Source organism: Mustela putorius, unplaced genomic scaffold (genome assembly GCF_011764305.1).
Source record: "Mustela putorius furo isolate JIRA1106 unplaced genomic scaffold, ASM1176430v1.1 tig00000905_pilon_pilon_pilon, whole genome shotgun sequence".
In the NCBI taxonomy this organism is placed as follows: Eukaryota; Metazoa; Chordata; class Mammalia; order Carnivora; family Mustelidae; genus Mustela; species Mustela putorius.
Window position 1 is genome coordinate 5,857,492 of NW_025421511.1, and position 18,661 is coordinate 5,876,152.

Here is an 18,661-nt window from a genome sequence, read left to right on the forward strand (position 1 = left end):
TCCTCACCATCCGAGTTTATCTTTACATATGAAGCTCTTAAAATAAGTCCTCCTTCCTCTATAGATTTAAAATACCTCCTTCCTGGGAGATGACTCAGACATGTTCAGAATTATTAGAGCTTTGACTTCTCAATTCAACTAAGCAGAAAAAAGAAGAAAAAAGGAAACAAAACCTCAAAGGCCCCAAATGAAATCAGTCAGTCGACCTTTGCTAATAATCAGATATGAATTCTGCAAATCCAGTATCTCTAATGCAAATACACAAGCTGCTTTAAAAACCCGGCACATCAGATGCACAGTCACTGGATATCTGCCTTTCACCTACAGTCATTCCAGCTGGTGTCCGCATGTGGCCGGCATCTGTCCCAGGTGTGGGTCTGACCGTCCAAAGGAGCACTTGGTGCAGGAAAGCACCGTGACACGTGTGCGGGATTTCGGCTGATGGCGCAGGACTCTTCTTCTGAGCGTGAAGCTTTTCCCTCCCTTGCTCATCCGGAGAAGGCAGTCAGGTGAAGGCGGGAGTCCTCATCTGTACACAAAGGACGTCTGTTCGATTATTAACGAGAGGACGGGTTTCTTCTTGGTTAACAGCACAAAGGCAAGACTGTGTTCAACAGAATCACCGTTGCAAGAGGTCACACCATTTTCAAGGAGAAAATCTGCAGCCTTTACAGAAAGGATTTTGTATTCGATGGCATAAAAGGACTGATAACAGCCCATTAGAGATCCAGTTTTCTTCCAGGTCTTTAGCTGCGCAGATGGAAAACAAGGGGCTGGTCCAGTTCATTCTCTCTGTGCCTTTATGGTGATGGGGAGCGGCATACAGTTCCTGAGGGTTCTGCACACCCGTGTGATAGTTCAGAGAAAACAGTGTAATCCAGGCCTGTCACGTTGGAACTGAAGTGTAACTACCACGTCGTGTTGCTGCTTTTTTTTTGCATTCTTAAATGCTGTTGCCAGAAGTCATCCATGCATACCAGAGGAGCACAAAACCCAGAGGGGGTCAGCAAACAGGAATTCTTACTTTTAGCTCCTGAATCAGCCTGTCACCTGGAAACATTTGCCAGCCACCCGCTCCTGGGAGGTTCTATGGTACAGACAGGGACGCACTCAGGGCACTGTGAGATCAGAGGACTTCAGTTACATTTGAAATGCAACTTAAGAACTATGAGTTTGGCTTCGTCTTTGCTGTAGAACGAACTCTAGAATAGAGAGGGTCTGCTGAGGTAGTCGACCGCACACGTCACGTACAGCGGGCCCAGGGGCCTGCACACCTTCCTGTAGCAGTGCGGAGCAGGTGCAAAGCAACCAAAGGCAGGGCAACCACAGATGGGGGACCGGACCGCAGGCTGGGGGACCACAGGTGGGGGGGCCACAGATGGGGGACCGGACCGCAGGCTGGGGGACCACAGGCAGAGGGGCCACAGATGGGGGGGCACAGATGGGGGACCGCAGGCAGTAGGCTGGGGGTGAGGTGATGCACAGGCGTGTTGTACAGCCACCTGTCTGTTCTGCAGAGCCTGGTCTGCTCATCTGGGAACCCGCACCAACCCCCTCATGGTTTCCCGCCGGCTCCCTGACCACATGGTGATGACATAAGGAAGTACTCCTTCCTTTCCCTGCAGTGCCCGCTGGTCTCCGCGGGCACAGTCCTGCAATCCTCTGGCAAACACGCTCACTCTGGGCACGGGGTTAAAATCACTACTTTCATGTCAAACCCACGGTCACTTCTGGGATGTTCTGCACCTCACTTCTCTGAGCTGGGGTCGTGCTGCATGAAATGGGCAGAATTACAACTTCCCTGAGTAAACAGTCGAATTTCTGTGATGTCTCTTAAAATGAAAATAAGTGAAATCACATTGGAATGTATAAAATTCTAACCCGAAGTAAAACGGGGTCCGATGCTGACAGGCAACAACAGTAACATGATGGCGCATCTCCCCTCACGTCACCATGTTTCCAACACGCTAGCCCCAGAGAGTGACTTCCGGGGGTCCACGCAGCTGGCGAAGCAGCAGAGGGCCACTGGGCACAGCCCCATGGGGACTCCTCACGGGGCACCGCCCTCCCCGTCCTGTTTTCTCCAGGACCAGGGCATGGTCAGGTGTGGGAGGAAGAGCTCGCAGACACAGCTCTGTGCCCCAACGCTAGCTGGAAGGAAGAACGGAGTGACTGGGGCTGAATCTGGACTGGGACCAAAATGGTGGGGCTCCACTTCCGCCGGCCCTCAGAACCATCAGTGCGTGGACGGTCAGTACCTGCGTTACGACGCTAAGTGACCTTGGTCTCTTCCTCACTCTGGGGCTTGGGAGGGAGTTCTCGGTGCCCCGGGGGATGGTGTGGGTTCTCCTAAGGCTGCCCTGTGAGCCCTGCCCCGGGATCCTGGTGCGAGGCCCCGGGGTGGCCGGATGAGGGCGTGTGAGGGATGGAGGGTCTCCTCCGCCCACTGCAGGGTGACATGAACTCAGTGTGGCGAGGACAGCTCCGTGACGGGCACATGGGGTGCTGCGGGAGTGCTCCCCACGGGGGCGGCAAAGAGGGCATGGGGGACTCATTAACACAAAAATCAAGTTCTTATTTGGAAACTACCGGATGCCTGCTCACCATTAAAACACAACTTTTCTTTCTTTTTTTTTTTTCTTTCATGTGGTTTGCTTGAAACATACACACTTGGGACAAGGGTCACCAGCTTTCAAAAAGTCAGCTCAGGTCCGTGGCCACATGCCCAGGGGCCCCAGGCCCCGAGCCCCGAGCCCCGGACTGTGCGTGACAGCAGCTCAGCCCCCAGAGCTGTGGAGCACGCAGCTTCCTGGGTGTCGCTGTTCTTGGGGAGGGTGATGGTCATTCCTAATGCGCATGTGGGACTCTGCAACCTGAGGAAAAGATGGGGACGCTGGCGGCCAATCTGCTGCCCGTGGGGTGGAGGTCAGGTTCATGGCCGGGTGGCTCTGCTTCTGACATCCCGCAGGACAACGCTCTGCGGACACCTATTTCTTTGCTCATCCACGCCTCCCGTCCCCGGCATCCCGCCAGCCCATCGACGCCATCCTGAGCGGCTCTGTTCCAGTTGGCCCTGATGAGTATCCCTGACTGTCCTCCCCTCTCCGTGTGGGGCACAGCAGGCACACGTGTGCAGTGAGGGGACCACGGTGTTCCCAACCCGACTGCTGTGCGGTTGAACTGAACCCGGCAGCAGAGACCTGGTTGGCCATGGTGAAGAGTAACATCCAGCTGGACTGAACATCAGGATGGTGCGTCTCACACGCTGCCGCTAACGCCTATGTGGTGGTGTTGGGAGAAGCTCCACGGTTTTGCTTGTGGCTGTGCGCACCAGGAACGGGTGGGGTGCCACAGAGACCACGCCTCGGTCTGGGGCTCTGTCCTCCGGCTTGAGGGTAACGGTGACTGGTCTCTGCAACAGTGGGAAGTGCAGAAACGCAGATCGGGGGCCGAAGCTTCACAGTGGAAGAAACTTCACGGGGACAGTGGCTGCTGGTGGGGGGCGGGGCCAGAGTGCTCACGGTCTCTGCACCGGGTGCAGGGCGCGGGCCCGCTTCTATGTGGGCTCTTTCCCATCAATACAGCGTGGGACTGCAAAGGTGCTTCCTCTGCCCTAAAACCCCGTGACGTCCAAGGGTCAACCCTACACGCAAAGGGAGTGGCAGGGACAGACACACAGCAGTGCGGGCATGAGAGCCACGTTTTCAAGCTCACGTTGACAGGCTACTTCCCAAATGGTTGTCCTTGTTGGTACTTTAGGAAGCAGTTAAGTTCATCAGCGCCGTCTCCGGGCAACAGTGCAAGCTTGCGCTGCTGTACCTGTACAAGCCGTCCCCCAGCCCTGAAAAGCCCCTACCGCCCAGGAATGCGCTTAGAAGGTTTTAGTGCACAAGACACGCCCGACAGTGATTTCCGCACGCGCACGCTCGTTCCCACCACTACGCTCCCGGAGGAAGGCTGCCAGCATCGCCGCCGGCCGGACGGGTCCCACCGCTACAACAGTGGCTTTACTGAGTGGATGGAAACCACCCAAGTAAATAACCAAAGGTCTGTTTTTTCTAAAGCTCTTGGAAACTGATGGCCCCATGTCTACTATTTGCAACTCAGACACCGAGGGTGGCCCTGACGGGCCGTGTGTGCGCGGGGAAGACAGGAAGGCGGTCTTACGTTTGGAGGTCTGCCAGGGGCCGGGGGCCCATGGGCTTGAGCAGTGGTTCTGGCCGCAGGGCCGCGGTGGGGGACGTCTTGGGGCTGGAGTCGGACTCGGCACTCTCCTCGTCGCCCATGGCCTTGATGTAGCTCCCGCTTCGCATTCTCCTGCAGGGGATCTCCTCGTCCTTGGCGCCCGTGGGGTACCCTGCCCACTCGTCTTGTGGCACCTAAGGGAGAACAGACACACACACGCGTCAGGCGTCAACGAGAAGCCCGGGGCTCTGCGGGGACACAGACGGTCTGCGGTTCCGCGAAGCCACACTGCTTATGGCCGACGTGAGGAGCGTAAGACGGACGCTTGCTGGCGTTGTCACTCAAATCCCAAAAGGACATTCACGTCCAATTACTGTTTTGTCCCCATCATAAAAGTGAGAGTTAAACATGGAAAAGTGTCAAGGTGAGAGGAACGCCGGAGGGAAAAAGCCACTTGTAGTCCCGGTACCCAGAAAACAACACTGCTCGTGTTTTAGGTTTATTTCCTTTTGGCATAAAAGGAAATTAAAATTGTCTTTGAGAAGACTGGGGTGGGGGGGGAGCTCCCCAGGGCAGGAACAGGACAGCAGCAGCAGAGGGGGAGAGCAGAGGGGAAGACGGGCTGCATCCTGGGGCTTCACCCCGGGGGTGGTGGAATTCAAGGGATGTGGGTGTGCAGATCCCGGGCACTCGGGCCCAGGCCCCACAGGCCCCCAGGTCCCCCTCACACCGCGGGCCCCAGGCTCTGGGCCAGGCTCCCAGCCCGTTGGAGACTGGGACCGCAGAGCCGAAAGCAGGTGAGCACCTAGTACTCACCCACCACACCCCGGACCTGAGCTCCTCACTCGACAGGGAGCAAGAGGCAGGGGACTAGCCCAGTGCCTGCTGCCCGTGGTGCACCCGCTCCCTGCGGCCCAGGGCTGAGTGCTCCACAGCTCTGCACGGCCACGGGGAGGCTCTGGGGGACCTTGGCCCCTTCAGGCAAAGTCACATTTACAAAAGCAAGACCACGCTGCAGGCAGCATTGGGTGCAGAGAAGCTCCCTGTGTCCGTGGCACAGGTCCCACTCCACGCCCGGGCAAAGGGCCCCCATGACGTGGTCTTCCCGCTGTAGGTGACAGAGAAAGAAAAGGACAAAATCCCACATGGGAAGCATCTCCAGGGCTGGCACTTTCCGGTCATGAGGGGTTTGGATGCTTACGCGTTCTCTGCGGCGCACCCCGCGGGCCGCCTCCCTCCCTGCACGGGGCTGAGCGCCCCGCCAGGTTCCGCATGCCTGTGGGGACCTTTAACTTCTCTCCTGAAAACTCAGACTGTAGCCTGGCTCTGGCAGCCAGACAACAGCCACTTGGGGGCCCAGCTCCTCCGTGGACCCGGTAAGCACCACCTGCCAGCCAGGACACAGGTGTGGCAGGCGCCAGTGTCTAGACTTCGGGAAGCCCTGCAGTCCCCGTGGGGATGGTGCCAATGGATCCTGTCTACACTCTCCTGAGCCACACAAGGTCCTGGCGCCCCAGCGGGAACATGCAGTGTAGCCGATCCCGACACCACAATGAGGTATGGAAACTTCCACACAGTCATTCAGCTGTGCCCACATGGCACTGTGCGGTGAGCAGACCCACGCAGGCTGGTCCCATGGGCTGTACAACAGCGCATCGCTGGGCGGCCCCAATGGCCATGGGGAGGCTCTGGGGGACCTCTGGCAGGCATCGCTGAGCTCTTTGTGGCCTGATGTCCCATGCGGGTCTCCACGCGGGTGTAGACAGGAAGAGGCCATGTGCATAGAGCAGGAGATTCTGTTCACAGCCTCTGGCCCTGAGACGTGGCTTCTGGGAAGGTGTCCTGAGATGGTGAGCCGTGCTGCTGGTGCTGGTGACTCACGGTGACTGATGCGTCATTGTCACAGGGGGAACCCGGAAGGGGTCCTCGAAGAGGTAGCTTCAGTTCTCACCAAAGTCACACAACAGGTGCTGCTCGGCCCCCAAAAATAATTGTGCAGAATACATATTTAGCCACGGAAAGAGGTTCGGGGGAGAAAGCAATTTTTAACGTACCGTCTGCACTTGTTTCCTATACTCTAAAAATAGACATGCTTGCAGGATGCACAGGAACACAGCGGGGAGGGTGTGGGGCGGGGCCAGCGCTGGACAGGTGACGATGGGCTCCCCGGTCCGGTCCCCTCACACGTCCCTTTCCTGAAGTTTCCATCTGGAGCCTACAGCACTATTGTGGCAGATGATAAACTTATTTTTAATTTAAGAAAAGTCAGTTCTCAGTGACAACACCTCTCAGTAGAGGAGACACAAAATACTTGTGACTTAATGGAGGCAAAAGACACAAGTGCAGAGGGAAAAGCGAGGGGTCAGGGGAATCTGTGGCCTGAGAGGGCGTCTGGAGAGGCTTCCCGGAGGCAGGGCCCTGGGTTCTGACTCACTTACACTGCACCACAGGCAGGCAGAGCAGCACAGGCTCCCAGTCCCCGTGCCGCCGAGGAGGGGCCCTTCTGGTGACAGCTCCAGGGAGGAGTTGGGGACAGAGCGGAGAAGGGCCGTAGGCCACAGAGACACACTCCTGTGGGCAGCTTTAGGAAATTTCTGTGAATTAACAGTGTTTCCATTAAAAACAAAAAACAAAAAATAAAAAACCTACAGAGGTTCCCCTTCCCAGCAGCAGGTGAATTAACTAACCAATGAGACCAGCTTGTATTTTTGCTGTTACTGATTTAAGAAGCCAATTCTCAGTCTCCAACAGAAGAAATTTCAATAGCGAGAGAGTGCGAACCAGAGTCAAGTGCAGGACGTGAACACCGAACCCAAAGCCTGTGCCTCCAGCCCAGCAAGAGAACGGAGGAGCCACACTGAGAAGCCTCGAGGCCTCCACCCGTGGATCTTCTTGGGGCATCGCGGCGTCAACACCCTGCAGCGGTCGCACGCTCGCGGCCGACGCTCCATCCCCGGCATCACAACGTGGCTCCGGGTTTCCGGTGAGCCAGTACGCAGATGACTTTCTCTTAAGAAGAGCCACCGGCCTCTGCAAATCCAGTGACCATCGATGCCCCTAATTACCTCCCCGCGTATCGTGATGACGGATATCTGTAATTTCCAAGTGGGTGTCTTCCCAGGGTTGACTTTGGTGCCTGCTGCGGTGCATCCCGTCTCCTGCTGCAAGGAGACGTCAACGCTGCGTGTTCGAGTGCGCTCCCTGTCTCTCTCGAGCAGCAAGGCACAGGCGGACGAGACCGGCTCCTGCGAGAACATTCTCTGTCCGGTGGGGAGATCGCGGAAGAAAAACAGCCAGCAGCACCATGCTTCCTGCAGGGAAATGTCTCCTTCCTTCGTGCAACGCGTGTGTTGTTTTGAGTGCACACCGAGTGCGTGTGTCACTGTGGACGGAACTGACAGCAGGACAGCGGTGCCTCTGCACCCGGATTTGCACGGTAAAGGACAACTGCTCTGAGCGGCTGTGGCCTCCAGATGCCATCAGGGAGACACGGGACAGCCGGGCCTGTCACACCCCTGGGAAGCAGGACCGGCATCCCGGGGGCCAGAGAAGCTAGTTTTCGGGAAAGGAGCAATCCCACCGAACGGAGAATGGGTCTGTGTCCCGTGTGATCCTGAAAGTCCGTTTTCCCGTCCGCAGTTACTGACTGGGGCCTTGACTCTTCACTCTGTTTTGTATGTAAATCAAAGGGTGTGAGTGTGCAGGTGGATTTGCAAAGTTTTAATGAACGACAAATTTTTCAGGAATGCACCTCACTGTAGATCAAGACAAAGGAGAATTTCGGTTTGAAGGTTTACCAAGAATTTTTGTTTACCAATTCCAAAAATCCCAGCAGCCGATGAATCCAACAGCCTCTGTAACTCCCCCCATCGGACTAATCAGTAGCGCAAAATTACGTGAAGCTCCAGCCAGAAACAAGCTTCCAAGTTCTTCAATTTGTACACGTTTGCTATTGTGCTCATTTTTATATTAGAATTCGTGGTTTCCGTTAAAAGTTCTCTTCCTTTTATTTCTCTGTTATGTTAGGGTTTGGATACATAAATACACACAAGTTCAAATAGCGTGTGTAGGTCGTAATGTGTAGGTTCACACTAGAACAAAGGGACGCGATGAAATATCTATTATAAACAAGACACTTGTTTCCATGAGTGTAGGAGCCGCCGCTGCGGACAGGGAAGTCACTTCCCCCGTGTCCCGATGTGTCACCAGTGCGAGGAGTCTGGAGAGCATGTGGGAAGCTTGCCATGCCCATCTCCGAGGATGTGTGCAGACCCTCGTAGGAAGGTCTCCGCTGGGCTTGGAGATGGGGAGGGTGACGAGGGCAGGACACAGGACACAGGCAGGGACTGCAGGGGACGCCAGCCTGGCGAGAGGATCCCAAGTCTACCTGCTTCTAAGCTTCATGCTCTTTGGTTACACCAGTGGTTCCAGCTGGGGGCTCGGGTTTCTGCAGCTGGGACATTTGGCAACATCTGGAGACAGGTGTGTGTCTCCCAAATAGGGGCACTGCTGGGGACGAGAGGGCAGAGGCCAGGGAGGCTGCTCAGCGTCCCCGTGCACAGGCGAGCCCCCCACGAGAGAGAGCTGAGGGGCTCCGGAAGCCGGCAGGCCTCCCACTGGGGTGTGCGTGTCCTGACTGGCAGGACGGTGCCGATGTCGCCCCAAGTCAGCCGCAGGACTCCTGTCTCCTCAGCGGGGCTGCAAAGTGCCTCTTTATTTAGTTCTGGGTTTGGTTTTTCCTCTGGAACACCAGAGTGTTCCGGTCACCTTCTTCAGTTGCAGCTGCGTCCGTTCCCCTCCCCGCTGTGGCCAGGATGGAGGAAGGAGCGGAGGCCCGGCCCGGCCCGGACTCGTGGGCTGCGCCCCGCGCCCCCTCCATCCCCGGCAAACATCCCAGTGCTACCTGCAAACCGCTGGGCCTCAGGAAACAGTCTCTCCTCCAGACCCAAGGAGTCCAATGCCCTGGGACCTTCTCGCTCTGTCACAGGCAACCTTGGATGTCCTACTATAAATGCCTACAAGGGCAAGGTCATTCCTTTTTTTTTTTTCTTTAAGATTTTATGTATTTATTTGACAGGCGGAGATCACAAGTAGGCAGAGGCAGGCAGGGGAGGGGAGGAAGCAGGCTCCCCGCCGAGCAGAGAGCCCGACGAGGGACTTGATCCCAGGATCCGAAGGCAGAGGCTTTAACCCACTGAGCCACTCAGGCACCCCAAGGGCAACGTCATTCTTAACTGTAAACCTGGGACGACACGTGATGATCGCTCCTGCAAAAGCACAGGTTTATATCACGATTTCTAATTTCCAAGATGCCTTTGTTACCTGATCCTGACTCCCTCCTGACTCTCAGTGCAAACGGACACCCACAAGAGCGGCCTGGGCTGATAGATACCCGAGCCCCACAGCCTCCCACAAAGACTTTATTCCAACAAACACTTCCTGAATGTTTGTCACCTGGACAGGACGATTCCAGCTTTCAAAGACGACACATTGGAGTGGGGCCCAGGGCAGGGGGTCATTCTGTGGGCCTGGGATTCATGATTCCTGCCCCGGGCCAGGGGCTGGGGGCAGAGAGTGGCCGAGGGATGGCCGTGGGACGGGCTCCTTCCTGCTTTGGGTCTTGGGCCTGGGGTCTGCAGCGGGTGTCCAGCCAGCACTCTGGCCCCCAGGGGTCCCGTCTCTACAGTGCCTCTCCCCAGATCCACCCAGCTTCCCCTGTCCCTGGCACTGGTGTGGTGAGTGTCCCATCCTTTATAGGCCCTCCGGGTCACCCCCTCGTCGGGGACTCCCCAGCCTCATCATGGAGACACCGCGCAGGAGAGCGGCGAAGCGGGACACTGCCCTAGAGATTGCTCCGTGGTGAGGCAATGGACCAGGCAGCGCACAGACACCCTGTGAAAGGCACAAGATGGGGAGATGCGGCGGGGAGGAGTGTCTTCTGCGGGGACTCGGGGACAGGAGATGTCGTCACAGAGCACATGTCACCGGAGACGCACCTGGCTCAGCAGGCTTTGGCAGTAAGCCAGGCAACTGCAATTTCTGTGTGGCTGAGATGCCGAGCCGTTCCCGTGGTGATGCGCTGGGCGGGGGGATTGTCGGGGCACAGGAAGCCTGTGAGCAGGTACAGGAGTGGTCCCACGATCCCAGCAACCCCACAGCCCCAGTGCTTCCGCGGATTGGCCCCAGGTGGAGCACGGGTTCATGTGGGACAGGATGGAGGGGGCTGGGCTCGACGTCTGTCGCCCCTCAAGGCTGCGAGTTCACGTCCAAAGTGGCTTCAGAGGGATTCCAGAAAGGCTTCTGTGTCCCATATTTCACTAGAGGCTTGGAAGTGAGCCCACTGCCTCAGAGTAACCATAATGCTAGACCACGGTCAGTCCCTGGCCCAGGTTCCCAAACCAGGGCCATCTGGAAACAAATGCCTTCCTTCTGTGCTGTGGGGGCATGTGCTCGGGGCAGAGTGGCCGGGCCCAGGCCTCCTCCCCTGGCCACATCGCTCACGTCTCTCCCTCTTCTCCTGATGCTGACGGGCTCTCTGGGACGTCTGTCAGATTGCTGAGTTCCGGAACCCCAGGCTCCTGAGGACGCAGGGGCCCCATGAGAACACAGGGGCCAACAGTATTCCTTTGTCCAGGGGACATTGGAGCAGCTTCTGTTCATGGCTTCCAAGTGTCCGGCACATGGTCAGTGGACAGGTGAACTGGCGGTCCCCGAGCGCAGTCTCAGTGGAGCGTCTGCCCAGCTGCCAGTGAGGGAGCACACACAGCAGGGACGGGTCAGCGGCCACCCAGCCTGAAGCCCACGGGGTGTGCAGGTCAGAGCAGCGGCACGGACGGACTGAGGCACAGACTGGCAAGTGGTGTGCCCAGCAGGCAGAAGATGAGGACAGAGCCGGGGTGGAGGGTCGGAGGCGGCCATGTCCCCACGGTAACGCACACCCTCAGCCCGGGGCCGCGGTGGCCCTTTCACCGCTGAGTCGCAGGGAAGCTCACAGCCACGGCTGTTCGTCTGCCGAGGCCCCTTTCAAACAGTTCGTGCAGAGATAGTAAACAAGCCCTCTCGGTAAAAGATGGTGGTTTTCCTAGATCACAGACACAACCTGGGAGTATAGGAAATCAGGAAACGTGGCATTTTCCAGAAGCCCTGCTGTCTGCGGCAAATGGAAGAGTACGTAGCTCCCTGGCCACTCTGTCTGCTGATGGTGCATGCTGGGGACTGGTAGCCCCCAGCCACGCTCGGACGGCTCCACGGCACGCCTGCTGCTCCCCACGGCTTCCAGCCGTGTCAGCATGGGACTGCTGCCTACTAGGCACTGGGCGAGATGGTGGCTTCGAGGCCACAGCGTCAGTACGCTGGGAAAAAACCACAGGGTCACCAGAATGGACCAGAAGACAGGTAAAGACAACCGAGAGAGGAGAAAGTGGGTTGAGGGGGACCTGAGACCCGAGGAGCAATGGGGGCGGTAGGTCCATGGTCAGGGGAGCACAGAGCCACGTTCCTGCCTGAGAGGCAGGTGCACCTGACATACCCCACACCCCCACCCCTGGGGCCAGAGGCCCCTCCCATCTTGGTGCACCGAGAGCTCCCTGAGCTCAGGGCCATCATCAGCTCTCAAGCACATGACATTCATCTCAAGTTTGACCTGAGATGCTTTGTCGGCAGAGGGAGAAAATGGGAAAATGAGCCATTTCAGGGACTCAAATGTGTCCTGATTTTCTTTCGACCCTGTCTGCCATCTGCCCCGACCTGCTTCAGCACAGGAGAATACTTCCTGCACTGTGTGGGCTGTGCACTGTGCGAACCCAAGGTGGGGTAACGAGCGGCTCTTTTGCTCGGCCCGGCCGTCCCGTCTTCAGTGAGAGAGAAGCGAGCAGGCGTCCGAAGCATTTCTGCCTCCCTTCACGTCTTTTCGATCTGATTCTCGGAAGTCCACAAATTCCTCCGCTTCCCGCCTTGTGGCCATGGCTAAAATCGATGCTTGTGAAATCTTCCTGTTGTGCAGGTTCAGTGCAGACGGCACGGGAAGACCTGCGCATGGGCTGAACATGGGTCTGTGATGCCCCAAGACAGCTGGCCGGGGAAGACCAGAGCGTCACGCTGAGGTCATGGCCATAACTACTTGCTCCGTGCCCTGTGGTGACAGCGGAGGAAGCAGGAGAGGGAACGCAGGCACGGAGCTGCACCCCTGCTCACCTCTGCTTTTGCGCATGTGTGGGTCTGTCCACGGAGACACAGCGCCTCATGGACCCCATCTGCCTCGCCACTCCCCCGGCATGTGCATCAGAACCGTCCGTGTCCTGGGCTCTGGGGCTCACCGGTTGCTGGGGGCAGCCCCCTGCACACCCCACTGCGCATGTGAGCAGCGGTGCTGGGGAGGCTCTGGGAGGGCAGGGGGGGAAGCAGGTCCTGCATGGGGAGCGAGGACAGGGTGGATGCACGTGCCCACGCAGCACGGGGCCCACAGCTGGGGGGCCGTAGCCACGGGCAAAACACGAGTCTGCTGGACCAGGATGCCCGTGTGGACGGACACCGACCGGGGGGACTCCGTGTGGACGGACACCGACCCGGGGACCAGCCGTGTGGACGGACACCGACCGGGGACCAGTTGTGTGGACGGACGGACACCGACCAGGACCAGCCGTGTCGACGGACACCGATCCGGGACCAGCCGTGTGGACGGACACCGACCGGGAACAGCCGTGTGGACGGACGGACACCGACCGGGACCAGCCGTGTGGACGGACGGACACCGACCGGGGACCAGCCGTGTGGACGGACGGACACCGACCGGGACCAGCCGTGTGGACGGACGGACACCGACCGGGACCAGCCGTGTGGACGGACGGACACCGACCGGGACCAGCCGTGTGGACGGACGGACACCGACCGGGGACCAGCCGTGTGGACGGACGGACACCGACCGGGACCAGCCGTGTGGACGGACGGACACCGACCGGGACCAGCCGTGTGGACGGACGGACACCGACCGGGACCAGCCGTGTGGACGGACGGACACCGACCGGGACCAGCCGTGTGGACGGACGGACACCGACCGGGACCAGCCGTGTGGACGGACGGACACCGACCGGGGTCCAGGCCCCGACAAACCATTAAAACGATGCTGTGAGGCGGTGGGTCAGGGTGGCCGCGCGCAGCCGCTGAGGCGCCATCAGGTCGCAGGGCCCCGCCGCAGGGTCACCGAAGCGCTCCGACCGCCCGAAGACCCGGCGGAGAGAAGAGCCGCGACCCGAGGAGCACCGACCGCCTTCGGGACGGCGGGACGCGGAGACGCGAGGCCGGCGCCCCCGGAGGTCGTCCCGGCGCGCGGTGGAGCCGCAGAGCGCGAACCCAGAGCTTGCGGAGTCCGGCCCGCGGCGACGGGGTCGCGGGGACAGCGCGGTGTCCGGCCCGCGGGGTCGCGGAAGGCCCGGGTGACCGAGCGTCGCGGAGCCCGCGGCTGTGGAGCGGGGCCGCGGCAGACGGAGCCAGGAGCGAGCGCTGCGCCCGCGGCCAGTGAGTCACGGCTCCGGGCGGGACCGCAGCGCAGACCCGCGGACACTCACGGCCTCTCTGCGACGAGCGGCAGGGACCGGCCGGTTCGGGACGCCCCACGGGCCGCGCCGGAGACAGACGCGCCGGGTCACAGCCGGGGGAGCCCGGAGCCGGCCGGAGACCGGGGAGACCGGGGAGACCGGAGGGACGGACGGCGCATCCCCGAGGCCGCACTGAGGAGCGGCCTGAGCTCTCGGCTCCTCCGGGGGAAACTGCGCGGCCGCCATCTTCGTTCCGGCCTCCGGACTCTACGGAAAGCGCGCAGGGAACAGAAGCTCCGAGCGCGAACCGAGCCGGTGACGTAGCCCCGCCCCCGGCAAGGGCGGCGCAGTTCTGCCTCCGGCAAAGACACGTGAGAATCCCGGCAACAGCGCCTCCTGCAGGACATCGGCCAGACCGTCCGGCCGGACCGAGCTCACTGATAAGCGGAGAACCGCAGAAGTCCAGAGACAGGTAAAGCAACGCGAAGAATTCATGGCTTTTTCCCCCATGACCCCTTAGTCTTACAAAGTTAATTAACTTTTTACAATTTTTTTTATTATTCTAATATTTTTACCTTTTCCTCTTTTAATGTATTTAAACTAGTTTACCTTAACAATACCTTTCTAAAAAATTCTTTTAAAACCTTCATTATTATAGTCACATTTTATCCTTCAGTCTACCTAACTTTATTTTTTGTATACATATACGGTTTTATTTTTTCAAAAAAATTATGGGATACAATTGCTTCTAATAGATAAAAATATACCCTAAATTTAGCACAGGGCTTTGTTCTAGTCTGCAGCCTGAGCAAATTCTCTCCACTTTTTTTTTCTTTCTTCCTTTTCCAAGCAACTTATCTTATCAATTTATTTTTTAGAATTTTAAAAAATTTTCATATTCACATATTCCATCCCTTTATCATATTTATGCTTATTGTGTGTGTGTGTGTATATATATATATATATATATATATATATATATATATATTTCTTTAAAATTTAGGGAGGTAATTTCTTCTAAGAGACCAAAATACACCAAAAATCAAATGGGTGGCTCTGTTCTATTAACCAGTCTAATATATATATGCATATATTTTTAAATTTTTTAAAATTTCATTTTACCCTCTTTCTTCTCCCCCCAATTTGGGGTCTCTTCTGATTTGATTAGCGTACATTTTTCTGGAGTCTTTCCTACCCTTTTAGTATTTTATTCTCTCATTCATATATTCTTATCTGGGTAAAATAACAAGGCAGAAAAACTCACCACAAAAAAACAAAAACAGGCTGTACCAAAGGCTAGGTACCTAATCAATATGGACATTGGTAATAAGTGAGATCCAGAGTTCACAAGGACGATTCTCAAGATGCTAGCTGGGCTCAAAAAAAGCATGGAAGATATTAGAGAAACCCTGTCTGGAGAAATAAAAGCCCTTTCTGGAGAAATAAAAGAACTAAAATCTAACCAAGCTGAAATCAAGCTATTGATGAGGTGCAATAAAAAATGGAGGCTCTTACTGCTAGGATAAATGGGGCAGAAGAGAGAATTAGTCATATAGAAGACCAAATGACAGAGAATAAAGAAGCTGAGCAAAAGAGAGACAAACAACTACTGGACCACAAGGGGAAAATTCGAGAGTTAAGCGATACCATAAGATGAAACAACATTAGAATAATTGGGATTCCAGAAGAAGAAGAGAGAGAGGAGCAGAAGGTATATCGGAGTGAATTATAGTAGAGAATTTCCCAAATATGGCAAAGGGAACAGGCATCAAAATCCAGGAGGCACAGAGAACTCGCCTCAAAATGAATAAGAATAGGACCACACCCCGTCATCTAATAGTAAAACTTATAAGTCTTAGTGACAAAGAGAAAATCCTGAAAGCAGCTCAGAACATGAAGTCTGTAACATACAATGGTAGAAATATTAGTTTGGCAGCAGACTTATCCACAGAGACCTGGCAGGCTAGAAAGAACTGGCATCATATAGTCAGAGCACTAAATGAGAAAAACATGCAGCCAAGAATACTATATCCAGCTAGGCTATCACTGAAAATAGAAAGAGAGATAAAAAGCTTCCAGGACAAACAAAAACTGAAAGAATTTGCAAACACCAAACCAGCTCTACAGGAAATATTGAAAGGGGTCCTCTAAGCAAAGAGAGAGCCTAAAAGTAGTAGACCAGAAAGGAACAGAGACAATATACAGTAACAGTCACCTTACAGGCAATGCAATGGCACTAAATTCATACCTCTCAATAGTTACCCTGAATGTAAAGGGGCTAAATGCCCCAATCAAAAGACACAGGTTGGGGGCACCTGGGTGGCTCAGTGGGTTAAGCCGCTACCTTCGGCTCAGGTCATGATCTCGGGGTCCTGGGATCGAGTCCCACATCGGGCTCTCTGCTCAGCGGGGAGCCTGCTTCCTCCTCTTTCTCTCTCTCTGCCTCTCTGCCTGCTTGTGATCTCTTTCTGTCAAATAAATAAAATCTTTAAAAAAAAAAAGACACAGGTTATCAGAATGGATAAAAAAACAAAACCCATTCATATGCTGTCTACAGGAAACTCATTTCAGACCCAAAGACACCTCCAGATTTAAAGTAAAGGGTGGAAAACAATTTTCCATGCTAATAGACGTCAAAAGAAAACTGGGGTCACAATCCTTATATCAGATCAATTAGATTTTAAGCCAAAGACTGTAATAAGAGATGAGGAAGGACATTATATCAAACTCAAAGGGTCGGTCCAACAAGAAGATCTAACAACTTTAAATATCTATGCCCCTAACATGGGAGCAGCCAATATATAAACCAATTAAAACCAAAGGGGCGCCTGGGTGGCCCAATGGGTTAAAGCCTCTGCCTTTGGCTCAGGTCATGATCTCTGGGTTCCAGGATCAAGCCCCACATCAGGCTCTCTGCTCAGTAGGGAGCCTGCTTCCCCCTCTCTCTCTGCCTGCCTCTGCCTACTTTTGATCTCTGTCAAGTAAATAAATAAAATCTTTAAAAAAAAATCAAAGAAACACATTAACAATAATATAGTAATAGTAGGGGACTTTAACACCCCCTCACTGAAGTGGACAGATCATCCCAGGCAAAAGATCAACAAGGAAATAAAGGCTTTAAATGACACACTGGATCAGAGGGACATCACAGATATATTCAAAACATTCCATTCCAAAACAACAGAATATACATTCCTCTCTGGTGCACATGGAACATTCTCTAAAACAGATCACATCCTCAGTCACAAATCAGGTCTCAACTGCTACCAAAAGATGGGATCATTCCCTGCATATTTTCAGACCACAATATTCTGAAGCTAGAACTCAATCACAAGAGGACAACTCAAATACAGGGAGGCTAAAAAGCATCCTACTAAAGAATGAATGGGTCAACCAGGAAATTAAAGAGGAATTGAAAAAATTAATGGAAAAAGATTAAAATGAAACACAACTGTTCAAAATCTGTGGAACACAGCAAAGGCAGTACTGAGAGGAAGGTATATAGTGATGCAAGCCTTTCTCAAGAAACAAGAATGGTCTCAATTACACAATCTAACCCTATACCTAAAGGAGCTGGAGAAAGCAGCAATGAAAGCCTACACCCAGTAGGAGAAGGGAAATCATAAAGATCAGAGCAGAAATCAATGAAATAAAAACCAAAAAAAGTAGAACAAATCAATGAAACTAGGAGCAGGTTCTTTGAAGGAATTAATTAATAGGATTGATAAATCCTTGGCCAGACTTACCAAAAAGAAAAGAGAAAGGATCTAAGTTTATAAAATCATGAATGAAAGAGGAGAGATCACAACCAACACCAAAGAAATACAAGCAATTATAAGAACATATTATGAGCAACTTGACGCCAGCAATTTTGACAATCTGGAAGAAATGGATGCATTCCTAGAGACATATAAACGACCAAAACTGAATCAGGAAGAAATAGAAAATCTGAACAGACCCATAACCAGTAAAGAGGTTGAAGCAGTCATCAAAAATCTCCCAACAAACAAGAGCCCAGGGCCAGAAGGCTTCCCAAACATTTTAAAAAATAACTAATACCTATTCTCCTGAAACTGTTCCAAAAAATAGAAGTGGAAGGAAAACTTCCAAACTCATTTTATGAGGTCAGCATTACCTTGATCCCAAAACCAGACAAAGACCCCACCAAAAAGGAGAATTACAGACCAATATCTTTGAAGAACATGGATGCAAAAATTCTCACCAAAATACTAGCCAATAGGATCCAACAGTACATTAAAAGGATTATTCTCCACGACCAAGTGGGATTTATTCCAGAGCTGCAAGGATGGTTCAACACCTGCAAATCAGTCAATGTGATACAACACATTAATAAAAAAAGAACAAGAACCATATGATACTCTCAACAGATGCTGAAAAGGCATTTGACAAAGCACAGCATCCTTTCTTGATCAAAACTCTTCAAAGTGTAGGGATAGAGGGTACATACCCCAATATCATCAAAGCCATCTATGAAAAACCCACAGCGAATATCATTCTCAATGGGGGAAAACTGACAGCTTTTCCCCTAAGATCAGGAACATGGCAGGTATTTCCACTATCACCACCGCTATTCAACATAGTGCTAAAAGTCCTAGTCTCAGCAATCAGACAACAAAAAGAAATTAAAGGCATCCAAATTAGCAAAGAAGTAGTCAAACTCTCACTCTTGGCAGATGATAGGATACTTTTTGTGAAAAACCCAAAAGACTCCACTCCTAATTGGCTAGAACTTGTAGAGGAATTCATTAAAGTGTCAGGATATAAAATCAATTACATTTCTCTACACCAACAGTAAGACAGAAGAAGAAAACTAAGGAGTCCAGCCCATTTCCAACTGCATCCAAAGCCATAAGATACCTAACCAAGGAGGCAAAGAATCTATGCTCAGAAAACTATAAAGTACTCATGAAAGAAATTGAGGA

The 18,661-nt window shown here is 53.9% G+C and overlaps 1 protein-coding gene across 1 annotated transcript in view; it reads right to left on the bottom strand.

Annotated features, from left to right (window-relative positions):
- The window catches only part of DLGAP2 (DLG associated protein 2), a 337,349-nt gene that overhangs the window by 97,766 nt on the left and 220,922 nt on the right, over window positions 1-18,661 (bottom strand). Inside the window, exon 4 of the mRNA XM_013063663.2 lies at window positions 4,168-4,379. Within this exon, the coding sequence (XP_012919117.2) occupies window positions 4,168-4,379 (212 nt within the window). The remainder of the gene's footprint in view (window positions 1-4,167; window positions 4,380-18,661) is intronic.